Genomic DNA, 27,109 nt, shown 5'->3' on the forward strand with positions numbered 1-27,109 from the left:
CTTGCAGCATTTTGTCAACTGGTCAGCAGGAGCAACTGTTGCCTCAATTCATACAAAAGGATGTTCTAACCAACTCTGTGCCACCATTACTGTTTTCTGCTGTCTTCAAGACACCAACAAGTTGCTTGGAGACACTTTACATCTGTATGTTTCTTCAGCTCTTGAGTAATTCCAGTTCACTGCAGCTCGTTACCAAATCCCAAATATCAGCTTCTGCTCACCCAGCAGTACCTACAGAAGAGGCTCTTCAAGTCTGGGATGTTATCAAGAGACATCCAGAAGTTCCCACACTATGATGACAGCTCTGAGAATGGGAAGTAAGCTGCACTACGCGTACAGTGACACCTGACAGTGGCTTTTCAACCAAGCAGACCACACAGAACTCAGAAAGTAGCCTAACTACCCCAGCAATGCCCAGTTTTCCCAAGACAGCAGTGAGACCTACAGTTTGCACCTGCTTTCACAGATCTAGTGACATTCAGCTGATTGAGATTGGAACAACTGGGACTCACACTCACTATTTAGGCCTGCTAAAGCATACAATAGCTCAAATGTTATTTAGCATAACCACTAAACGAGTGGAACAATTTTGTGAGTGGATGCAAACAGCAAAATAAGCAGCTGAAGGAGAGTAAGAAGTACCTAAGAAGGTAAATTTCTCAAGGCCATTCAATGGCTTTCTTGTTCCTCCCAAAACACAGATCCAGAAATGCTGGTAGGAATAGGTTTTGCCCTATTTCTTGATCTTGAGTAACAGATGTATACCTGCCTTTGGCTCAGGTGGTTAGCAGGGCAGAGGTTTAAACCTTTATATCTAGGTGTGACGGTAGTAAATGTATTCATTTGTTGTGGGTCAGGAATGTCTTTCTATACATTTTAATAGATCTACATTTTTATTATAGATACTACATTTTAAAATGCAGGGTTTTATCCAAAAATGGCTAGCAATTAACACTGATAATTGGAATAGATGTATTCCAAATAAAGCAACTACAGGCAATCATATAAACATATTACATATAAAAAATAAATGCATACACACATGAATACATAATTAAAATAGCTGTTTAAGCCAATATACTAAATTGCAAACCTCAATTATATTGAATCTACCTGATCACACCAAGGACAATTGTCTTATATGAACAGTATGCAAAAGCAAACTATGTATCATACAGAAACTCACCTCCCACTGCTGCCCTTCATCATATACTATAGTTTGCTACACTTATATCCATTTCCTGTGTTCAGTAGTAATAAATGTGTAACAAAAATCTTGTTATCCTTTTAGATAATGCTGAGGTGTCCATAAAATCTTCAAGATACCTCTCTTTATCTTGAAATCTTCTCTACAGTCTCAGCAAAAGACACAGACATGCATCGATCATTAACCCAGAAAGTGGTTCCCTAGCTTGTTTGTCACATTCTGTCCTCTCGCTGTTATTAATTAGAAGTACTCATATATTGTTCAATTAATGCCAGGTGCTACTTACTTTGGGAATGACCAGGAGGTCGTGTGTTACTAACACTACTCTCAAAAGAAGAGTGGAAGTTGTGTATAGTTTCTTGTAAAATCTGTCTCTCTCGTCCCTGTGAAAGAAAAAAATTAAAATGAAGTATTTCTGTTTTACAAATTAATTTATCATGAGTTCATAAAAAGATATGAAAACATGCATTTCTATGCCCAGAGAGTCACAGTGCACTGCTAGGAATAATGACAAATCCTTACCTCCCAGATACATAGAAAGCCTTGTGGTCATCTTTTCCTGAAACTGCCAGACAGCAGTAGAAGCATTTTCAGGATATTCTCCATGGCTATATACAATGGAACATTACCCGCCTCCCCAAGTTTTTTTTTTTAGTCTTATCACCTGCTGCTTTTGATTTTAACTTGGGGGAATTATCTTTATATTTTGTTTAGCTGAGCTTCCAGTATCACAGAGAGAAAATGAATATTGAAACTTAAAAAGCAGTTGAGCAGTGTCAGCAGGTGTAATTAAAGAGATGCTCCAGTCCATAATCTCTCTCTGATACAAATATTGCTTACTCTACACCATTCCTTGAACTAGTAACTGTGAATATAAAATTAAATGGCATCAAAAATGTAAGGAATGAGAGAAGTGCTATTTATCTAGTAACAAAAAAAAAAATCAAAAGGGAGACCTTTTTCATTATATTCTTTTTAGTGTCACTGAAATCAACATTCACTAACTGTAACAGGACCAATGTTCACGTTAGTGTTAGCTTCTCATATGATTGTCAATACTCTGTAAAAGAGCTGTATAGTTACTGAACTAGGAAACAGTTAATGAAAGAAGTGGGAATACTACCAAGCAATGTACTTTTAACTAACCAAATACGTTAAATGTTTTGTTTGGAAAACATTTGTTTAGCTTTTCCATCTAACATCTCCAACTGAATTTTCAAATATATGTTGAATTAACAGTACAAACAAACCTTGAATTAGTTTACTAAGCACAGTACTTCAAAACATACCTTTCCTGCATTCAGTTCAGAAATAGCTGCCAGAATTTGCTGCCTTGATCCATCAGTTTTAATACCCAACTCTTTCAGATCGCCATCAGTAAGAGTAAGGAAGGCTTCCATATCCACCTGCATATGAAGAAGCAAAAAGTAGTATTTACCTAAGTGTAGATTCATTATTGATGGAGAATTTTTTTTTTTTAGTTCTATAAACTCACTGGAAATATTGGTGAAACAAAAACATTTAATGAATTAACAGCACCAAATGGTACCCACTTTTCCACTGTGCTCTTAGGTTTTAAATCTGCTGTTAATAATTCAGCTAATTATGATAATACGGTAACACATTTTAAATATTCCTAGATTTTATTGTCTTTAGAAAAGCACAGTCAATACAAAATATAGTCTCAAAAAAAAAAAATCCTCTCCTTACTGTAACAATTAGTTGGATAAGACAACAGTTTTTCTCTCTCCTTTTTAAAAGCATTTTTTGATTTTCAGAATCTTATGTGTACTTTTCCAGTGTCTCCTGAGGAAAACTTAGGGTTTGTTCATATATCAGTTTATACTATATAGAAACATCCATAAAGCTGTGATAAAAACAAACATCTGAAACTTCATATTGATACAAACTTCACACACAAAGGGTTTCTACAAAATGCTTCCTTCTCTAAAACTCAAGGGAAGGATAATAAGCCCAGTGCACTGTGATGCAGCTAAAGAATTTGTGTGTGGTGCTGAATCCTGAACTCCGCAGCAGTGGCAATCTATTACATGTCTATTCACTGCCCTCTGCCTTCAAACAACTGAACACACAGGTATTACTCACATCTGATAATGTCTTAAACACTGTAATGAATTATTTTTGCTTATTTTCAGTAATGTGTCTTAATTCCATCCTTCAGGCAAGTCACTGTCACGGGTCTCATCTACAATAATGTTTAGGTTTCCCAAAAATCTCCTACTTATTCACAGCAGATAAGAGAAAACAGCCATCTCAGCGACTCGCACCCTGCTGCTCTCCATCTGCAAGGGAGATTCCAGCTGTGATTCCAGGAATGATACAGTGTGTCCTATAAACTCTTTATGCCCATTGGATACAGACAGAAAGAGAGAAATCAGGATTTAAAAACAGAAGGGGAAAAAAAATCTGAAGCATCTATCTATAACAAAATTGTAGATTCACTGTAAAAAACACTGATACTTGCAGTTTCCTGGAGAACTCCAGAAATACCACTTGGTCCATGTTTCAAGGTCCTTCAGCCAAAAATTGTACAACTTCAAAGTTGATAATTTGGATCACAATTCTAATGCTATGTGTGTTGCACCATACTTTTCTAAAACAGTATTTTTTTTTAATTACCTCTTGTTCCTCAAAAATAGGTTGATATTTCTCAAGTGACAATTTTTTAAGGATGCCAGTCAGCTCATCTGCAAAAATAAAACAAAACAAGGGTCACAAAAGATCAATTTTAGTGATCTCTAAGGAGATCACTAACTGCTAAAGATATATTATTAAACGATATATTTCACACAATGACATATGATAGCAAAAACCCAATCACATTTACTCTGCATCAGAAATAAAAATATTGTTGTGTTCTCACCTAATTCAATATACTGTAATTCTATCTAATTGTACCTTGCTAGGATAAAATTCGTTTTTTGCATCCTTCTTTCTTCCTCATAAAAAGGATCTTAAATAAATGTACCTCTGAGGGCAACTTATGCACTTCCATGTCTAAAATGCAGGTGCTTGGCCCCAGATGGCTGATCCAGATCATGCAGTCTATAAAGCAAAACTCCTCAAGCAGACACTGAACTGAATGAGGTATTTCTGTATCATGATCCAGGAAGGCAAGATGTAATGCAAGCAACTACCCAGTCACTCATTCAAAACCCTGATATAACAAGGGTATATCTGAAACTCTTCTCCTCAAGTACCTGGCATCCAGTCTTAAACACAGATAGCTTTAGTCCATCTAAGATGAAGCTTGGGCAGAATTTAAGTTCCATAAGCTTACTTTCCCAGGATAACGGCACTGGATATTGGGTTTCCTCTCAAAGAGCAAGGAAATTAGAAGATGGAGAACCTGATAGCAATTCTTAACACACATTTAAAACGTCATTAGCCAGTTAAGACAACTGCAGTTTTAGAACAACCCACTATTAACTCTCTTAATTACACAGTACCTCTCTCAATTCAGGATCCTGTTTATTTTTATCACTTTGCTGTCACAAATGACTCATGTTTTCCCCCTCACCCTCAACAGTATCACCAGTGATCAACTGAAGGAGAGAATCAAAGTCAAAATGAAGAACACGAATGAAAACATTACAGCACAAAACAATATTAAATATACTCTATATAAACTCACATTTATTGTAAAGATAATCACCATTCCACTCCCAATTTTGCTTTTGTTTATTTCACTTCTTTGACTGTCCTATTTCTTTCACCACCAGTAGAAACATGAAAGAGAATTTCAACTCTCTAAGCTTCTCAAAAGACATCAGGTATCTTGAGATGAACGCATTTTTCTGTTCAGCATTCTGGAAGCCTCCTTGTTCACACAGAAAAGCCCACAGAAAACTGAAGTGATAACTCTAGCTGTGTCTTATTTTTGTTAGAGTTTGGCTTTTTACCTCAAGGCCAATTTGTTTGGTATGCTTAACATGATTTGTAAGGGTTGACATGGTTTCAGGCTAAAAGCTTTAGCACCCTAACTGAGGTTAGTCCATGGGAAAAGATAGCCAGCGGTAAAAACGCAGTGAGAGAACTTCACACAGCTTGATGAAAAATACCATCTTAAAGAAATAAAATAAAAGTTACATTAGAACCCCTCAGATATATTATTAACTTTTTTCTTCTTAGGTTGGCTACCCTTCTCATTTTTCAGCACACTGGTGTGCTTAAATTTTAGGCTGGAAGAATACTGGAAGAAACTTTCAGGATCTTCAAAACCTAGAGACTTGCTGTCATAAATAATGTCATAGAGTGGCCAGTCACTTTCTTCTATTCTGGGAGCAACTGGAAGAAGCCTTCTACTGAAACTGGGGTGCATCAAGCACGGCATTGCTAGTCAGTCGAGGGAAGTGATTGTCCCGCTCTACTCTGCGCTGGTGCGGCCTCACGTCGAGTACTGTGTGCAGTTCTGGGCACCACAGTACAAAGAGGACATTAAACTATTGGAGAGTGTCCAGAGGAGGGTGATGAAGATGGTGAAGGGCCTAGAGGGGAAGACGTATGAGGAGCAGCTGAGGCCGCTTGGTCTGTTCAGCCTGGAGAAGAGGAGGCTGAGGGGGGACCTCATCGCAGTCTACAACTTCCTCGCGAGGGGGAGTGGAGAGGCAGGTGACCTATTCTCCATTATCACCAGTGACAGGACCCAGGGGAACGGTGTTAAGCTGAGGCAGGGGAAGTTTAGGCTGGACGTCAGGAAGAGGTTCTTCACCGAGAGGGTGGTCGCACACTGGAACAGTGAAGTAGTCACTCCACCAAGCCTGTCTGAATTTAAGAAGCGTTTGGACTGTGCACTTAGTCACATGGTCTAAACTTTTGGGTAGACCTGTGCGGTGCCAGGAGTTGGACTTGATGATCCTTATGGGTCCCTTCCAACTCGGGATATTCTATGATTCTATGAAACAACAATGGTGACCATCCACCACAACTGCTGGGCTGAGGCTGAAATCCTGATGGAGGGACCACAACCTCCCCAGGCAGATGCTTACACCCAAACAGACCTCAAGAGGAGCAGAAGAGCTGCCCTCAATTGCAGGGACCATTAAGTAGATAAGCAATTGACTTGAAGGTTGCACCCAGAGAGTGATGGTCAACTCTATGTCCAAGTGGAGGCCGGTGACGAGTGGTGTCCCTCAGAAGGTCTGTCCTGGGACTAGTATTGTTTAATATCTTTATGAACAACTGACAGTGGGATCGAGTACACCCTCAGCAGGTTTGCAGATGACACCAAGCTGTGTGGTGCAATCGATACAACAGAAGGCAGGGGTGTCATCCAAAGGGACTTGCACAAATTTCAGAAGTCAGTCCACATGAACCTAATGAGGTTCAACAAGTCTAAGTGCAAGGTGCTGCACCTGGGTTGGGGCAATCCCAGATGTGAGCACAGACTGAGAGAACTCATTGAGAGCAGCCCTGCAGAGAAGGACTTGGGAGTTCTGGTGGATGAAAAGCTTGACATGAGCCAGCTGTAAGTGCTTGCAGTCTGGAAGGCCAACTCTTGGAACTAGGGGGTTGTAAATAGCTAATCCTTAAGGTCCCTTCCAACCCAAACAACTCTACGACTCTTTGATAAACAACTGTAATTCTAATACTTTCCACAAACTTAGACAACGTTTTCAACTGTAGGCCTTTCAGGATTTCTTTTCCTCTTTCCCTCTTCCTGTATTATACACGAAGTTTGAACAACCTCAGAATCCTCTCTTTTTTTTTTATATCCTGCACTGCATAATGTTTCACTTTTGCTTTTTCACGGAATCTTTGTTTTACTTATCCTATACCCATACCTAGTCTCCTTACCTATATCTTTATAAAGGTTCTGGGAGCTTTGACACATTACTCCTATTTAACAACTATTAGTACTATTCTATAGGAGTAGGGTAAAATTACCTTTCTCCAAGTTTTCACAGCCTCCTTTTACTCTCACATGGTTTCTTCTTTCATGATTTTCTACATCACTGGTTCTCAGAATAGGGAAAAACTGTTGATGGTCCACCAACTGATTGCCTAAAAAGAAACCATGCGCACTTCTGAACCACGCTGCCTACTGGTCCTTCACAGTGATAATCAGAGAAAATGAATTAGAAAATTAATTTAAATTTTCTTGAAATAAAAAGAAAAAATTTAACATTGCATAACTTACTCTTCTGATTACTGCTGAGCCTCGGACTTGCTGCTGCTGAGTAAACTCACAGTAAGAGAAGCCCTTGAATTAAAGGACCACTCAAGTATGAAAGCTCACAAGCACAATGAACCCCAAACTACTTAGGCTTCTCACAACCTACACTTCTGCTACAGAGGAAACTCACTGTATCATGGCACTAGCGGTGTAGTCATAAAGCCCTGCTTCTCAAGGGGAGAGTGTAACAGCTGATAGCTTGGAGAATTCCCCTTCTTATCCAAGAACCAGTTCTCTTTCCTTTATATATTTCTAAACTGACAACTCTTACGTTATCAAGCCATCATTATAAAATGGCACTAAAATGTGAAAGGATTTTCTCCAGCAGTCAGTACAATATGTTACAGCTAAGCCATGACAAGAGGACAGAAAGTGGGTCAAATACCACCTCCTTTTAGTGTCAACTACAGGGAAGTACAGTGCCAGTACAAAGTTAAAATAAACAAAAACAAAAATCAATCCTGACACTTGCAAAAAGAAACAAAACCCACCAAAAATAGGAAACGTGCTTCTTGAAGAAACTAGATAAAAGGTACCCACATCTCTTATTTAAAAGATTCTGAGTCACGTTATTTTTCTCACTTTTTTGAAATGTTTACAGGGGCAAAAATATGAAGTAATTGATATCCTGTTTCCAATATGGTAAGAGAACTTTTTAAAATAAACGTAATTTAGATCTAAAATTTCAAATTAAAAGGCAGTAATGTCACTGGAAAAGCAGTAACCTAAAATTAAAAATAAGGTCAAAATAAGGTTACTTTTTGCAATTAAAAAAAAAAAAACAGCTCTTAAAAGCAGATCCATGTACCTATGAATTGTTATGAAACAAAATTGTATTTCTGTAATGAAATATGAAATGTAATGAATGTAATCTTCACTGAATTTATTAAAAATACATTTTCACTTCAAATTTGGAGAATGTACATTTTCTAACCTTAGTAAAGAGCAGAAAATCAGTATTTAAGCCACAAAGAAGGAGAGGGGAGAGAAAGGATGTGCTGTAAGACTGGCCTACCTACGTGCTCTATGCTAGCTTTGAGATGGTAATTATCTCCCTCTAAATGGAAGAGATTACAGCTTTTGGAAGCTAAACAGACATAGCTACTGCTGGAATGTCAGTCCCAAATAAGAAAACTCTAAGGTATTTTTTCTAGAAAGAAAACAACTCTCACTCTCATGCTGGTAAACAATACTCCAGTACAATTACAGTTTTAAACACTATGTGCTCTTGATACATCAATCTCCTGTAATTACAGAGACCTACTCACCATCTTCTGTAATAGTACCACTGCTGGAACCGTTGCTCTTGGCCTGTCTGTGAGAAGAAGAGAGAGAGGACTCCACGTTGTGAACCTTAGGAGACGGGGAGGGTGATGGGGAAGGCGTGAGAGTTGGTGATGTGCTTTTAGATGTAGATGAAGTCCCAGATGGAGGTCTTTTGTTCATCTCCAGTTTTTGCTATAGTTAACGATATAATCATTTCATGAATGAAAAATAGAAAAAAGGTGTTTACCTATATATGATGCTTCAATATTATTTATGATTCATAGCTTTATATTATTTCTGCAGAGCACATATTCACAACTGGAAGTATCTGCTTGATTCATACTGAAATACTTGGAGTAATACTGGCATATCCCAGGTGAGAGTCAGTCCCTCAAACTCATTAAGGAAAACACATTTATTAAGGCTCCTATTTTGGAATAAGAAAATTATTTTTCATAAAGCAGTTCTACATATAAGCCTTATAACTACTTTGTATAAAAGCTGAAGTTATTTTGACTCAGGTCAACAGAACAGAGGTCTTTTTCACTGAGAAATTTAATCAAATAAACAAAGCCTCAATTAAAGCTTCTCAAAGTACATCAGATGATATTTTAAAGTAACACTTCATGCTAGATTAACAGAAATAAGTAGCAAGCACAAACCAAGTTTTAGGTGCACTTAAACACCTTGCTTCACTGGAATTAAAGTTTCCAGTCAATCCTTAAACTTGATATTATCTAACATCAGTTAAATGATTCCAAATTTATTAATATTTTACAGATATTTAATTAATGTGGAGGCATGGAAATGGGAAAATTAGTGAATTATAAATAAGTAAAAAAAAAACAACAAAAAAAAACCAACACACCAAACATATGTAGGTATATCAGTCTTTTCAAAAAATCGTTAATGTAACTCACATCCTAAATTCCTAGATCTACCTACCACTTCAAACATTTTGATGTTTGCACTATATGACCTAAAGAGAAGCCTACATGACATTCTCCTGGATTCCTGAACTCAGAGTTTAACTTAAAATACTTTTGTCAGTCAGGATGCTACAAGAAAGACGTAAGAAAAACACTGAGGTAGGTAACAAGGCAAGAAGGAGAGAGAGTCTGTGACTCCTGGCTCTCTAAGTTTTGTTACTGTGCTGTGGCATAAAGGGAGCATTTGTAGTTAATCAACAAGATGCAGATTAAAAAGATAAAACTAACTTAAGTTGGTAGCATTCTTCCATTACTCTGTCCTACACCAGAATGCACTACGCCCGCAGCCCTGCATTTGACTAGAAGCATGATACAGATTTGAGAGGTTTCTGCAGAGCACTCTGAGCTCATTTCTATGTTTTGTCCCTTGATACATTCCCAAATTTCTCTCTGTAGTCTACTATTTCACGTTTGTGCTTTAAAATGTTCCTCCTTCTTCAGTGCATTGTCTGTGTTTATGTAAATTACATCACTCTGTAAATTGCTACCCAGCCTTTTGCTTCTTTTCTTTAAGGCTTGTACAATCTCTACCCTCACAGACAGCTTTTGCAAATGGAGCAATGTAACATCACAGCACTTTTTAGATCAGTTATTTCCAAGTTTAGACAGCATGATCTTAATGGGAGGGCACAAGCATTTCCACGATGGATATGGGTGGTAAATTTTCACCACTTAAGCTGTTTATTACAACCACAAAGTAGCTTGCTTAAGCTCTTGCAGCCAGTGTGGATCCCTATGCAATTGCATACTGCCAACAGAAAACTCTTGTTCGTGTATCATGTCTGAGATGATTTTCTGGACCTCTATACTGAGATCCACGTTCATTACTTTTTTTTTTTAAATCAATGAGTAGAATGAACTTCATTAGATATCTGAGCAAAGAGCACTGAAAGAGTTGTTGCCTTTCCAACACACAGGCATCAATTCTATTTAAAAAATTTTTCAACAGTATGATGAACTACCTTCCCAGAATATGATTTACAGGGCATCACTACTCTCTACTTCTCTATCCCCTAACGTCTAACATCTTTCACTGAGAGTAGGAATAGTAATTAAACATCTTACTGGCAGCATTGCTGTAATAACAGGCCCTAAGATCTGCAGCTCAAAAGTTATAGGCACAGGTATTATCTCTTAATAGGCTAACTAATATAATTGGGGAAAAAAATGTAGTAATATTTTTTGGGCATACAAACTTTCTGAAATTATTTCCAAGCTAAGATGAGCTGAGAGCAACTGCTGGGAGTTTAATTAGAAATATATTGGTCAGACCACCTCTGAAAGGAAAAGCACATGGTACCTGTTCAGTAAAGGAGACTTTACGGAGTGAAAAGGATAATGAAGTGGCTTTGTCTACAGGAAAGAAAGAGACAGATCATTTATAACCTGGGGAGCAGTTATGTGGGTAGAAGGGAGAAAAGATTATGAGTCCATAGCTTCTGGGGTCCAGCAGAGTTGTAGATTTTAGCTCCCAATCCCATCTTTGAAAAGTGACTTGTAGTCTCTTTAGAATCAGGGCTGACAGATCAGAGATGAAGTAACTGTTCATGGAAACCGTTCTGACACTGGCAGTTGCACACTTTTCTTTTTCTGACCATTGTTTGCCAGAAATTTCACTTATTAAATCACTAAACTATTTTGTAACTTCATTTGTCATCAAATTTAACTTATTAAATATATACTTTGCTTATTGTTGCCATATAAGACATCACAGAATGAGATAGCAAAGGTAGTAATCTTGTATTATGGCCATTTTTGTTTCTTGAGGCACAACTCTAAGAAGAATCTCACGAACAAATGCAAAGAACACAAAACAAAATAAAGAATTGTTTGGAGATTCCACAAGCAAAAAAACTGAGAAATTTTGCTCTTGGTCATGTATACTACCATTTGCAGAATACCAGACTTTAGAACTAAAACCCGGAGTCATGTGCTTTCTTTCTCTTGCTCTCTGAAATTTAAACTTTCCCCATGTGAAACAACAGAAGTCTGTTACGATCACATCTTCTGTTACAATGCTACTCTCTAACTTGTCTCTGTGAAGAGGAAAGATTTTTGATCTTTACCCTTACAAATTTTGCACTATACAGCTGTTAGCTTCAAAGTACACACAAAAAAAAAAAATGGGTAGGTCATGAGGGCAAAGCTATTTCAGGAAATTCACAGGAAATTCAGCACAGATAATATAGCCTGCATTCGTGAGCAAAACCTGGCTTTGGTAATGACAACTTAATGCTCATACTGTTTGAAAATAAAACCTCGTGGATGAGTACATGCATACTGTTGGAGTGGACAGATCCCGGTACGCATAATCTCATGTTCTTCACTCAGGTTGTGCCTTTGGAGGGAAACTGGCTATACCATTTCAGAGGAAAGCTCAGGAATAACTAACATGTAAAATGCTGGACTCAGTCAGGGCCATAGGAAGAAGTCATAAGAAACCAAAATAATAGTACACATTTACCCTAAGATCAAGTATTACATTTATTGTTTTTAAAAGAGAGTGAAAATAATAATAAACCAAAATCATATTTTATTATGTCTGACCTTCTGAGAATTTGTAAAGAGAATGAAGGTTTGCAGAGCTGAAAAGTTTCCACTACTGTAGCAGCTTATTCATTCATTTTAGGCTGTGCAATGTCATGCAGTTTTATTTATGAATCACCCATGACTTAGGCATGACCTATTAAAATAAATCAATTTAGAAGCAGAAAAAATAGCATTCATCTGTACCTTTACTACATGGCCATTGCCAACAGTTTGAGCACACTGCAAATCAGACAGGGTGGATGAAGGAGTTGGCTGGACTGGACTATTCTGTTGGCTGGGCTTCTGTTCAGGTAAGCCTGCTGCTTTTCTTCTCTGGGCTGCGATTTGAGACAAAACATTATCTGCACTGCCACCTAAGAAGAAAAAGAAACCAAACACAGAGTCAAGGAGACCATCATTTTTAAAAGTCTGTTAATTCTCAGTTTACATTTCTCCACCATTCACTCCCTCTTCAAAACTGACTGCATTAAGTAAGAGACAGAACTGTAAGGTTCAGGTCTATTCAGCAACTTTCAGCAAAGGAGACAAAAATTAACCAGGAGCCAGCCTTGCCTATACACACACACACATAGTTTACTTTCATACTCTTGGATGTATTTCATGAGTTGCTTCACCATACTTCTTTATAGAAACAATACAATGGCAGATACAATGTTTACTCCTTTTTAATTAAAAAATATTTTTAATTTAAACAAAAAGCAAGCAACACATGTAAGCTCCATGAAATACACGTAGCAATGAACAAGTATATGCCTAACCCACCATGGGTGGACTCAGTAAAATCAATAAGGTTTCTCTGAGACAGGGGTTAACAAGTGAGATGTGAGGTTTTGTTCCCTTACATAGGTATCCAAAGTTCAGTCCTGTTCCAACAGCTTATAGAATTTTCAAACATGCAGCACTACAAGCCCTCAGAAGACGTTTAATTTCTTCTACAATCATGAGAAATACTTTTTTTTTGGTGAACCACATTCAAATGACTTTTGTATTAAAAACAAGAGAAGCGTGGTACCTGATCTGTTATGCAGTTCTCCTCCGTGCCTGTTAATTCCTGCAATGTTATTGGATCCGCCAGAAGAATGGGGAGAATGGTTGAAGTTGTTGGAATTTGAAGGAGATGCAGGTCTTCTTGCAAATGCTGGTAATTTGACTGGCCTTGTACCTTTGCTAACAGACATCTGGAGAATAAGAATAATTTTTTATCTTTCTTATTTGAGCAAAATAACAACAAAAAAACTTCAACTACTATTTTATTTATTGTAAGTTCAGAAACTTTCTCTGTAAAATACTCTTATCTTACATTTACAAATACATTTATAAAAAACATAACGTATTGAATATATGTAGTTATATAAATGCATGTAATATATTGAATATATATCTTCAATGAATGACATGATATAATAAAGGCATTAATTCTCCTTAACCTTTGGCCAACATAAAATGTGCATATGTGTGATGCACTTGAGAAACAATATAGAAAATATTATGAACAGTGGCAAAAAAAAATCACATGTAAAATTTCTTTCATGCAGAATCCTTTTTTTGTTTGTTTCTCCTATCTTACAGAACAGACTTACTACATTTCCCTCCCCTACACCCTGATCAACACATTTCTTTCCCTCCAGAGGGAACCATGGCTAAGTTCTCCTCTACTTGCCCTGCTCCTCATGTGCTCCTCACGGGACCCAACTATCCACTTACAAACATCTTACTATAATCATTTACTACAGCCATCCTTTCCAGGATGATGAACCCAACTTTACCTTCCTGGGATCTACCACTTGCCTTCTCCACCACACTCCACCTAGATTTCCTCTACTGGTATTAAAATTAACTTTCAACTAAAATAGGAATACAAAAAATGTCTAAATGTCTACTAAAATGTCTTTATTGTCCCATTTCTAGAACTGACTAGAAATACAATTCCAGGCTAGTAAAATAAACTTTTCTTTAACCTTCGATATTAGAGTCCTAATTCAAGGAAGCAAGACCTTCTCTTTTTTCCTATGAAAGCAAAGGTTGTCAAGGTTGTTTTGCTTCCTGCAAACAAGGCATTTTCCTTCTGTTTTGTGTTTTCACTACTAAAAAAAGTAAAATCAGGCAAGCTCCTTCTATAAAAATTAGACTTTATTCAGACTTTTCCCCCTTTTACACTATTTGTACTGAGTCTGTACATCTTCAAGCCAATGTGACCACTAATTGCTAGTTTTATCACATACCAACCCTTTAAGCATATTATGTCATTATATTTTCATATAAATTGTATCTCATCAGTATTTCTTCTCTTCCCTTCAGGTCCTAAAAATTGAGAAGCTTCTATCCTTTTCTTCTCCCCCATGCTGTCTTCAAAACCAGAGCAGTTTCTGCCACACTAGAACGACTGTGCCTAGTTTGGCAACTAAAATGTATGGGTGTAACCCGTTGTCACTTTAGCAGTTTGCAACAAATTCATTATGGCTAGACATTATTCTGGTTTACAGCGAACAAGTAGTTCTATTATACAGAGACCTTTCATTCTATTGATGTTCCTTCGACAGAGACATATATTATTCTTAAACAGGAGATCTTAAAAGGACAAGCCATTACTAGAGACAATGGATTCAAAATCATTTCTAAACACAAAACGAGCATGGTTCGCCAGCCAACACACCCTGGACATGATATTTTTTCACATATTTCATTCACTTACCACATCAGAGTTCCCACTGCTGTTAAAATCATGCTTGATCACTCTCTGTGGCCAGGCAGTTCTCATCTGTTCAGCTTTGCCATCTTTGTTGATTCGTGTTCGGTCTGAATTCCAAAGCTCAAAACTCGAGGGTGGTAAGAAAGGGGGTATCACTGCTTTCAGTTTATCGCTGGGCAGCCTGGTAAATGGAGCACTACTTCTCAACTGAGAGAGGAAAAGAAAGAAAGGGAAAAAGAAAAGAGACTCTTCTTAGAAAGATATCTGGGAGTTAATGATGTAGTTTCAAAGTTAAATAAAAAGATGGAGACAAATGCATTTTTAAACAAAATTAAATGGAAATGAGATATAACAGTAGTATTTGTGAAGATGTACAACATATAACAGACACAATCCAATGTTCATACTGGCACCAGTAAGCAAGCTCGTTCATTCAATACAATGAATACAGTTCATTAAATCATAGAAGCTGTTTCTTTCTTCATTCATTTCAGCAGGAATGTTAACAAGTAGTTTCCAAAGAAATAACAAACAGGATGCTTGGTAAGGTTCTCTTCTGTGAACTCCTAGATAAGACACCTAGAAATAGGGAACAAATATTTGTTCCCCCGCTACGTGTATTCTCCAGAAAAAGAAGAGAACCACAAAAATGACACTGGGTCCCTGAAGTTCTGCCAGTCAGTCATATCAAAATTTGCTCAATCTTCTCAAAAGAACACAAAAAAAAAAAAATCAACAGCCAAACTTAATGACATCTCCAGGGAGTAAACTGTGGGGGAACTTAACGCTCCAGCGTAACAAAAATAGAAAAAGAGTAATATAAGCACACCTCCCAAACTAAGTATTTCATGGTTTCCTCCATTATTTCTCAGTTTCACATTGCACTGTGCTCCATGTTTCCCTCATAGCATACTTCTTGTCAGCTGTTCAGTCTACTTTACTAATTCATTGCTGTTCATACAAAGGTACAGACAGCTGTTTAAAAAAGTTCTTGAAAACTTGAAGTGAAAAAAGTATCTATTAAGAGCTGCCATACTGTACTATTTGTAGTACTTACTAGTCTACAGAACTACAGATGTACCACAGCTTGTCAGTTCCTGTTTAGTGATTATCAACAACTGATAGCTCTCTTTTTAATGGTGACTTGGATAGCAGGTTAAAAACCAAAAACAAAAAAGAAACATGTAGCTGCATGATCTTCTGAATTGGACTGAAGATGCCAAGAGCACTGCAACATACCATGGTTGTCAATAATTCATCATTCTTCCCTCCTTTTGCAGTGTTTACACCTGAAAAAAAACATAAATGAAGTGTTATTATCTGCATGCCCCTGCTACTTATTCTCAAGGGTAGCTTTTGTTTTCAAACATTCAACAGCTGTATCCCCTGTAAGCACACACAAGCAAATTTTCCGCTGAGACTTTTAGTTACTTAAATTAAAGTTAAGCTGATAATCTTATTTCACATCACAAACTGGAGGGGTTTTGCACAGAGAGCATAATTTCACTAGATGTGCTTTACAATTTGGGTTTTTCTGACCTTTTGTCTCAGGTTTATTTTTTAACATAAATCGGTTGTCACTATAAAAATCAGTTCATTAAGGATACTAACAACTTTTGATTGAGCTGCCTCTCCTGTCAAATTTAACGGTGCTTGCTACAGAACAGTAACATTGCTACATTAGCATTTTCCTGCTGAAATGATGTTGCAGGTGTTCAGCACAAATACATTATGTTATTTTTCAGCTATATTAAACTAAATAAACACTAAATCAATAAATTAGAAATAGTATCACCTTGACTATCCCCATGAGAGTTCACTTCCCATCAGACAACTCTGGGTTTACCACTACCTTTGTTATTTGTGACCCAAGCTGTAGGAGCATCAGGGGTTCCGGAGGTGTCTGTATCACTCTGTGAAACTGCTTTTATGGTGGAATTTAATGAAGATCCGGGCTCATCAGGAAAAGGCCCAAACTGATTGGAAGAAAACCCGTGGCGCAACGTCTGAGTCAGCTTCAGCTTGCGGAATCGATTGGACATCCTGCTCCACCAAGACTAGATTGAGAAGGAGAAAGAACAAATTAGTTCCAACTGAAAGAGGAAAAGAAAAGTACAATTAAGTACTCTTTACTGCAGTGATAAAGGAATTTTACAGAGAAACTACAAAAGCAATGTTAAAATGGTTTGCAGTCATCAACAGAATCCTTCCCCATGATTTGTATAGGTAAGATTTACCTTTCTCCTTATGTTTCATTTGGCAAATAGCTTACAATATTTTTCTACTGTATCTAGAAAGACAAGTTAGATAAAAGCATTAGGACAATTTGAGTGGGAATTTTTTTGCAGCTACATGGCAATTTCTTAATCTTACAATAAACTTCCAACTTCACCATCCATTCCAGCACTCTCTGACATCAATGAACTGGCATACATGTTTTCTTCTTTTTAGAGGCATGCACGAAAGTTTATCTGATCCGCACGAAAGACTCTCCTTAAGATTTTAAAAACCGGTGGCAAACTGAAAGAGTTCTAATAGCACTCCTATCAGAATCAAGATTCACAATACATATGGTGCTGCTATACAGTTAACTTAAACCCTGTCAGACTGGAGAGACTGTAGACTGACAGGCAAGAAAGACCAGCTGTGAAAACAGCACAAGCCTAAGGACTACTGCACCTATAGCTTCCGCCCATATAGGTATTGTATATGTGGCGATTGTCTGAGCTTTGCTCAAGAATTTATGCAAATAGATTACAGATTTCTATATTTTTGTAGGCAGATGATATAAAATGATTCAACTATTCAGGATGATTACATTTTTTCCTGTTACGTTTCTCCAGACTATACAAGACTTATAAGTCAATATTAAGAAAACCCATGCAGTCCATTAAACATCATGTGGCTTGCAGGTTAATAAGTCAAAATTCTAAATATGTCCTGATTATTTCTTAGTAAAGCTACTTCGCTTTCTGGAACACCTTAAAAGAAATAAGATACTTTAAAATGATGATATTTCATCAAGGCTGTTTTATAAGATATCCAACCCAGACCTGTACTTTCCTTGTTTACTCTTTATTCTTCGCCATTCCTTCTCACCATATATATTCCCCTCTCTCCCTGACATTTAACATTTCTGAACTGCTTTCTGATATATCTCTTCCTAACTGTCACGGAGCAGAACTAAGTAATATAAATGGTAAACTTACTCCCCATAAATCAATCCTTCTAGCAGATGATCATTAAAAAGATTTTAAATCTGCACAGAGCATTACTAATGGACAGAGTCCTCAGACCTCTGTATCTCTTTGGAGTCATAACTAATAAAGATATACATTACTTTCATCAACAAAGACCTGGTGGAAAAAGAGAGACAAATAGTTACGAGAAAGCAGTAAAAACCACACAGTTCAGCATTTATTCACCTTCCAAAAGGAACTGAAAGGGCAAAAATCCATTTAGTTTTAATATGGAGAACAGTGACCTTACAAAAGAGACTGCTTGTACAACGTGGCTTGCTTGTTACGGGAACAAGCTAGCTTCACTGGGCAAAAAGATCACTTCTCAGTTCCTCTCATCTTTGCTACTCTTTATAGGCTTCTGATCTGCTAACATACGCTCTCACCACAAAGTCACCTAAAATGGAGTAAGTGTAGCCACTACACTACCATACAAAGTACTCTACTACTCTCTGGCACGGAAGGAAAGCTAGTAGAGAAGCTCATCTTGGCTTCTGGTGTTCAGAGTAGGGTTGTCTGAGCTATGGAGCGTCCAGCGTGTTGCTGCAGAAAGTTGTGGTCTATCCATATACCTTGCACATGAGAGACATATAGAAGCTAGAACAAAGGGTTTTAAGCTAGATTGAAAAAGCCAAATAAAAATGCATCAGTGGTTAAAATAGCGTCTGTCAAAAGGCTATGCTCTAGTAGCGGTGGGAAAATGCAATAGTATCAAAAAATAAAAACAAAAAAGAGGCGTTGCCACTTGAGAAATATCTTATATACTTTTAACAATATTACAAAAGAAAGAATTAGGGGAAGCACTGGAAATCTCTGTCTTCAAACAACTTTATAAACAACTTTATCCTAAAAAAGAAACTGAATGTGATAACTTACATTGCTCTGCTACTGACATTGAGGGTATTGTTTGCTGAAAAAGCACGGGCAACAAGAAAAGAGGAAATAAGATCTTTGCATATACCAAGGACACAACTTTGTTTCCAAGTCCAGAAAATGGTGGGAAACAAAGTACTTATTAGTTCCTAAGTGAACCTCTAAGTAAAAGGGGTAAAGGATGAGAAAACAGTCATCGACCACATAGAATCACAGAATGGTTTGGGCTGGAAGGGACCTTAAAGACCATCTAATTCCACGCCCCCCCTGCCATGGGCAGGGACACCTCCAACCGAACCAGGTTGCCCAAAGGCCCATCCAGCCTGGCCTTGAACACCTCCAGGGATGGGGCATCCACAGCTTCTCTGGGCAGCTGGTGCCACTGCCTCACCACCCTCTGGGTAAAGAATTTATTTGTAATATCTAATCTAAACTGACCCCTCTTTTAGTTTAACACTATTACCCCTTGTCCTATCCCTACACTCCCTGACACAGAGTCCCTCCCCAGCTTTCCTGTAGGCCCCCTTTAGGTGCTGGAAGGCTGCTATAAGGTCACCTTGGAGCCTTCTCTTCTCCAGGCTGGACAACCCCAACTCCCTCAGCCTGTCTTTGTAGGAGAGGTGCTCCAGCTCTATGATCATACTTGTGGCCATCATGTGGACTTGTTCTAATACTTCCATGTTCTTCTTGTGATGGACCCCCAGAGCTGAATGCAATACTCCAAGCTGGGATCTCACGAGAGCAGAGTAGAGGAGGAGAATCATCTCCCTCGACCTGCTGGCCACGCTTCTTTTGATGCAGCCCAGGATATGGTTGGCTTTCTGGGTTTTAAGCGCACACATTGCCAGTTCATGTTGAGCTTCTCATCAACCAACACCCCCAGGTCTTTCTCTTCAGGGCCTGCTCTCAATCCATTCTCCACCCAGCCTGTACTTCAGCTTGGGATTGCCCCAGCCCAGGCACAGGACCGTGCACTTGGCCTTGCTGAACCTCATGAGGTTCACACAGGCCCACCTCTTAAGCCTGTCCAGGTCCCTCTGGATGCCATCCCTTCCCTCTAGCATGTTGACCGCACCACACAGCTTGGTGCCATTGGCAAACCTGCTGAGGGTGCACTTGATCCCACTGTTCATGTCACCGACAAAGATGTTAAATAGTGCTGGTCCCAATACTGACCCCTGAGGAACACCACTCATCACTGATCTCCACCTGGACATTGAGCTGTTGACCTTGACTCTTGGAGCGTGACCATCCAGCTAATTCCCTACCCACTCAGTGGTCCATCTGTCAAATCCATGTCTCTCCAATTTACAGACAAGGATATCATAGGGGAAAGTGTCAAATGCCTTGCACAAGTCCGGGTAGATGACATCAGTTGCTCTTCCCCTATCCACCAATGCTGTGATCCCATGGTAGGAGACCAGCAGATTTGTCAGGCACAATCCACCCTTAGTGATGTGCCTTTGGTTAATGGACTATTGAAATGAGCTTGCACAGATTAAAACAAAAAGAACTGATTACCCGGAGTAATTATAGACAACACAAACTCTGAACCAATATTATCTTCAAGGTAACTGGAGAGGATGGAAGAAATTACAGAAGCAAAAGGCAAATACATTACCACACCTACCCCAAAGAAGAAAATCTAAAAATTTACTGACCAATCAGCTTAATTTAGAATCACAGAATGACACAATCGCTTAGGTTGGAGAAAACCTCCAAGATCATCAAGTCCAACCATTAACCTAGCAAAGTTACCTTGCCAGGTAACTGCGTCTATCACTAAACCATGTCCCTAAGCGCCTCATCTACACGTATTTTGAAGACCGCCAGGGATGGTGACTCAACCACTTCCCTGGGCAGCCTGTTCCAACACCTCACAACCCTTTCTGTGACGAGCTTTTTCCTAATATCCAACCTAAAGCTCCCCTGGCACAACTTGATGCCATTTCTTCTTGTCCTGTCATTTGTTGCTTGGGAGAAGAGACTGATCCCCACCTCTCTACAACCTCCTTTAAGGTGTAGCAAGAGATAAGGTCTCCCCTGAGCCTCCTTTCCTTCAGGTTAAATAACCCCACTTCTCTCAACCACCCCTCGTAAGATTTGTTCTCTAACTGGAAAGGACATCACTGAAAGAACTTTGTATGTAATCACAGCTCGTAAGAGACAGCTGGCATAGGTTTGTCAGGAATAAATCACACCAAATCAATCTCTCTGACAGACTAACTGGTGAAGTGGAAGAAGGGAGGAGAAGCTGTAACATAGCTTAACTTTAATAAAGCTTTTATCAATATTCCATGTACCATTCTCTGAACAAATGACAAAAATATGCTTCTAGTAAAATTAATAGAGGAAAAGCATGATAACCAAAAGACACATTAACAGACAAATTACCAGCAATTTACTCTAGAATGGGGTGGGCATATTCAGTGGTGTGAAACATGAGCTTGGAAATATTCGTTAACAACATCAATGATGAAACAGAATTCATTTTGCACAGTCCGTGTAAGACATCTATCTGGACAGTTTTGTGAGCACCTTAGATACTCTAAATTACACTGATGAATTGACTTCAGTAGGTCATTACACTGATGAATTGACTTCAGTTCACTGATGAATTGAATTCAGTGGGGGGGGGGTCAAGGTCATATGTAAGCAGAAGAAATCAAGTGTATAAATACAGAAAAAGGAATAACAAGCAAAGCAGTTGTACTGAAGAAAGAAAATCAGAGTTCTAGCATAGCACCAACTAATCATAGGTCCTCTAAGAATAGGTCCACAGTGTCTTACTGCTGCAAAAAAATGGCAAATTTCACTGACCACCCCATGAGATACACAACTGTGCAAGTAGCTTTTGTACCCTGCTATGTAATATTGAGACTTTAGTTAGAATCTCATGACTTGTTTTGGATACCTCACTTTAAGACTAATACAGACAAACTACAAATAGTAAAAAGTTTAGGAAAGTCTGCAAACAAGGAAATTTGAATACATTTTATTATTATTATAGAAAATAAAAGATTTAAGAGAATTTCCATCTTTTCTAAGTACGTATATAGTTCCTATAAAGGTGAAGGTGGACACTGATAACTGAAAAACAATTAACTTAATACGCAGCAAGAGAGACTTAGCTTATACCAAGGGAAAAAAATCTGACTGTAGGAACAGACAAGCAGTGGAACCAGCTGCAAAATTACACTATGGACCTTTTTCATCACAGTGAAAGAAGAGAGAACAGAAACTTTGTCAAGGATGTTCTTGGCATATTCATTCTGTCTCCTTACGTAAAGACAGGTGGGCTCATCGAGTTCCCTCTCATTCTTCCATTTCTATGATTCCACGTTTTGCCATCTGCACTGACCTAGACAGAAAATTTATGTACTGTCTGAGTCACTATAAATATCTCACTGAAACCTTCCGGGCAATTTGTTTTACAGTCCTGGCTCAGCACAGAGAAGTTGTCCACATGGAATCATCACTGCTACAAAGCCAAGGACAAATCCCTCACTTGTGCATTCTCCTCACACACTGGTCTAAAGCAAGATGTGTTTGATGACCTCCCCAGTCACTCTGAAAATATAATTTTTCATCTCTTTATTCTCTGTAAGGAGAATAAGATATGTAACACACTCGTGATCAGACAGAAGGGTTAATAAAGCACTAAGCAATGTTGGAAGAGGAGGGTTATATTGGCTTTATATACGTGTATTTACACATGCACATATATACAGGAGAATTGAGAATTATATAGAATATTTCTGCTGAAAAAGTGCTTAAGGCTTAACTTGTAAATACTGTAAAGTTTTGATGTTTTGCAACCAAGTTCCAACACATCAAAATATTAAATGTCAGTACTCATATTTAAATCTTTATCGACAAATCCTACAAAATTGTTTTTTTCTAATTTCACCTCAAAATCTTCTATGACCCCAGTTCAAGCCTTTGCTTGAACTCTGCAAGAGTTGCAATCTGACCTGCTGTTGATCTGCTTTCTATAATGCCAAAGACTGCTCTGAAATCCCCAAGCTAGGTAACAAAATTCCTAAATAGGCCCATCTAAACTGATACTCAAGTTGTATCATACCAAATAATAGAACAATCATATGAAAATATCACTTGTCACTTCATTGTTAAAATTGCAAAATGGATTTGAGGTAAAGTAGAACTATAAATGGTCTTTAAAATTCATGTCAGAAATAGCCTGGAAATTAGCATGTGTGTTTCCAAGACTCCGATAACATTTATGCTAAAAATGTGAGATTACAGAATCAAGGAAATTCTGAGGTATAAGACCATACACAAATTTTCAGCTAAACAAATAAAATCAGCAACAACAACAAAATAAGCTAATACTTTTTTCCTTCTTTTTTTGAACACAGACAACATAAGTCACAATGTCCTTGTTCAAATGGCACACACTTGTCTCCTAGTGGATTACTGCCAATTTCTAGATAAGCATACAGCATTCCAACGACTCTCCAGAGGACGGGTAAGCATGAATTGCACTCTCCTCCATTTTTCGTATTAAAACCTCTGCTATGCCCTTAATTTTCAGTGCCAACCTCCATTCATGGTTGAAATAAAGTCTACCCTCTCTCGTAGAAGTCTGCTGCTTCATGATGAATCTAAACTCATCCCTTTTATACTCCTTACAGCACTATGATGAAGCCTCAGTCTGGGCTGTCCTGCACATAGTCACAGTATTTTCAAGTACACTACCTGAACTTCAGTTTACTTCCTACATCATGCTTTTCTTCTTCTAGGGTCCACTAAATACCATAAAAGAAAATTATAAAGAACAACTGCTGGAAATCCTACACAAAGCAAACACATAAACAGGCAGCTTCTCACTTTTTTTTCAGAGATCCCAAACACATTCACTTCAATTTCAAAGAAAAAAGATCAGCTATGAGTAAAGGAAAAGTCTACTAAAAACGGAGTACAATTGGATGATAACATTAAGATAATAAAGGAAATTCATTTCCAAACTCATGAATGTAATACATTCTACTATTTAATTATGACATCTATTTCTAGGCACTGAAATGTGCTTTGATGCTGACTCTTCTTTAGAAGTCTTCCCTTTGCCTTGTTACTTGAAGAGAAAGAAAGCTGAACATATGATATGTATCATAAAACCAGGAAACAACTAGGAATTCAGAAGGGGAAAGATCCCCACAACTAGTTACATATTAGATCCAAAGTACTTCTTAGCAATGACCTTCTCTGCTTCATTCAGTAAGAGTGACTGAATATATTTACCTTTAAACCTCCTTTGTCATCTGGCAGCATTGGGACATTTAAGGATTGCCTGCTTCTGGAACAAGGCAAAGATGATCTGTTGTTGAGTTTATTCTTGTCTTTGTCTACTTGCATGCATGCTGACGCAAGTAACCGTACAAGTTCTGTGTCTAAAAGAAAACAAATTCAGATACTTTTTAGTCTGTTTCACTTTGCCAAATCATGACCGATATACTGAAACACCTCTCAAACAAAGCAGATGAATACCCAAAACTTTGTTTCTTGGCCTGTTTCCCACCCCGTCTCCCCACACAGTGGGCTGCAGTCTTATCAACGCCTCTCTAAACATTTATCAGTATAAATAATCATGCCATTCAGTCATGTGTGACCAAATGAACTGCCTGCTTGCACACTTTGTAGAAGTTAAGAACAGCACTGGGATGGTCCCTTTTCTCACCTGACATAGAAGAAAGCAGAGAAAAAGGAATATTCTTTCTTCAAGCGCAGGTTGCAGAAAAGAAGCTTGAAATTAAATCCCAAAGAGAAAGAAGATGTTCAGCCTGGACAATGAAGGGACTGAAAAGACATGGTAAGAAAAATATAGAGGAAAAAAGGTAAGAAAAAAAAAGGAAGGAAGAGGAGAAAAAAAAAGAATAAGATGAGGACAGGAAAGCAAGAAGTATTCTGTAAAACTGTATTTTATACAGAAATAAGGAAAGATTTTCAGAAGGGCAGACAGAACCAACCTATATCCCCGTTGCTGAACAGGTAACAAGGTGAACTATTCTGTCCTACAGGGAGCTAGTTACAAGAAAAACACATTCACCATTATTTATTTTCTAAAACTTTATACTATTAGTTATCAACTTTTGGCAAAGCAAAGATACATGCTAGTGATCAAAAACAACACTGTGAGTAAATACAGAGAACATAAACATTCTTTCCATTAGCACTACTGTTTTTCACCTTCAGAGAACGCAATCTAGCTACCAGGCAAGTTTAATAATAAAGTCCCAAATTAGGTAGGCTAAACAAACTACAACAAAATCTAAATGTGTTTCATCCAAGTCTCCCCAAAGCATGCTGTCTTTTTCTAAAGCACTCCCATGACTAAAAACTTGAATGCTGAAGTGTGATTTAATCTCAGCCTTTAGAGACCTAGTGGGAGCTCCAGCCAGTTCACTAGTCTTGTGCTGATTGCACTTTCTTCGTCCTGTCCCTTAACTGCTGCCAAGTGGAAACTTCTAGCTCCAGTTCCTAGCTCAGAGCTAATGACACTACCTGAGCCACCACAAGTAAATGCTATTGAACTGGCTCTGATGACACAAACAACGTTTTGGAGCACCTTCAGAAATAAAGACAAAAGGACCACACAAAATCTATTAGCCCATAAAAGTATATACACATCTAAACAACTAATTAAAAAAAAACATTTTCAGGCAGTATCCATTCTTGGTCCAGTCTAGCATAGACCACAGTCAGTATCTTGAAGCAAATTTGATGCAATTTCTACGTCAAAAGAGATGTTTATCTGGTTATATTGCAATTACAAACATTTCCTCAGTGTTCTCTGAAACAACATACCTGGATCATTCAGGAGCATTATCAGGTCAAAAGCTGTGTATCCATTTTTCGCACGAAGATTGACGTCAGCTCCTTGATTTAACAAATACTTTACCACTTCTTTGTTTCTTCAAGGGAGAAAAAAAAAAAAAAAGCATTGCTTATGTTAAAGAGAGAGACAGAGTACCCCAATCCATCATTTCCATCCTTTTATATCATCGCTCCTCGATTAATGATCATAGTTTTACCTCTTCAATAGCTAACCAAGTCCACACCGTGTCCACAATTTATTCAGGAGCTCCCATGACTCTTTTGTCAGTCACTGTTTACTCACTATAAATCACAATAATTGGCATGCAAACAGTCAGCCTTAAAAAAACATAATTTGAATAGTCAGATTCTTCATCTGACCCTTTGGAAATGATCATGGTATTTGTTGCCAGTTTCCCTTTGAAAGGCCATTATCGCCTGGGGCAAAACAGCAGGTGAAAATACAAAGGTCAGTCCAGAAGTCATCACACAACACTGCTAATACTTAAACACAGCTTCCTATTCAGAACAGATAAAAAAAAAAATCCATTTAATAAAACCCCTACTGACTAAAGATAATTTATGAACTCCAAACAGCAAATCACTTGATTAGAGACACAAATTTCCTTGATGTATCTTAAATGCAAAAACAAATCAGCAGTAAGTGATAATACAAACACCTCCTAATAAAAGCTCATAAAAGCAAGTTGCATAAAAGGAATCATCATCCCATTCCCATTAACCCCTCTCCTTTCTCATATACCTGAATAAATAGCAGGACTAGCCTTGCAAATTAAAAACAATACAAAATAAGCAATGACAACAAAGCTGTGGAAAATATTTTTAATATAAAATTCCTCTTACACTGAGACTAAACTTGTATAAAAACAAACTCTGACACGCATAAGCCATACTGAAGAACAATGTGCTTAAGTAGCAATAGTTGACTGCCAGCTCTAACTCTGAAGCTGACAAACAGATCTCAAACAGATCTCTGAAGATCACTTCAGAGCATTCCTTCTACCTGAACATACTCCAAATAAAGTCAACCTAAAATGAAGAATGAACGTTCTCTCTCTCTTCTAACAAAAACTCTGTTTTATCCCCAATGTAGCTCCTCTGCACATTTCCCATTACTTCTTCGTTTCCTTAAAAATGTGTCCCAACCTCCTTTCCAGTCCTGCACCTTCAGGGTGTACAGAGTGACTCAATCCTCCACTGCCCCTGACTCACACAGACTTTGCTTGCTCCTTCCTTCTAACTAGA

The 27,109-nt window shown here is 37.9% G+C and overlaps 1 protein-coding gene across 3 annotated transcripts in view; it reads right to left on the reverse strand.

Annotated features, from left to right (window-relative positions):
- The window catches only part of ANKS6 (ankyrin repeat and sterile alpha motif domain containing 6), a 49,480-nt gene that overhangs the window by 8,442 nt on the left and 13,929 nt on the right, over window positions 1–27,109 (reverse strand). The window contains exons 5-16 of one of the 3 annotated variants that reach the window (XM_080580425.1): window positions 25,835–25,941; window positions 24,272–24,420; window positions 16,750–16,954; window positions 16,137–16,186; window positions 14,901–15,104; window positions 13,221–13,386; window positions 12,392–12,561; window positions 8,672–8,861; window positions 7,115–7,231; window positions 3,848–3,915; window positions 2,497–2,613; window positions 1,494–1,590 (exon numbers count right to left, since the gene is read on the reverse strand). In XM_080580425.1, the coding sequence (XP_080436551.1) occupies window positions 1,494–1,590; window positions 2,497–2,613; window positions 3,848–3,915; window positions 7,115–7,231; window positions 8,672–8,861; window positions 12,392–12,561; window positions 13,221–13,386; window positions 14,901–15,104; window positions 16,137–16,186; window positions 16,750–16,954; window positions 24,272–24,420; window positions 25,835–25,941 (1,640 nt within the window). Of the gene's footprint in view, window positions 1–1,493; window positions 1,591–2,496; window positions 2,614–3,847; window positions 3,916–4,677; window positions 4,774–7,114; window positions 7,232–8,671; window positions 8,862–12,391; window positions 12,562–13,220; window positions 13,387–14,900; window positions 15,105–16,136; window positions 16,187–16,749; window positions 16,955–24,271; window positions 24,421–25,834; window positions 25,942–27,109 lie in introns of those variants that run through there. The other 2 variants (XR_013946651.1, XM_080580426.1) reach the window with 2 other exon arrangements.

Source organism: Anser brachyrhynchus (genome assembly GCF_964034855.1).
Source record: "Anser brachyrhynchus genome assembly, chromosome: 2".
Taxonomy (NCBI): Eukaryota; Metazoa; Chordata; class Aves; order Anseriformes; family Anatidae; genus Anser; species Anser brachyrhynchus.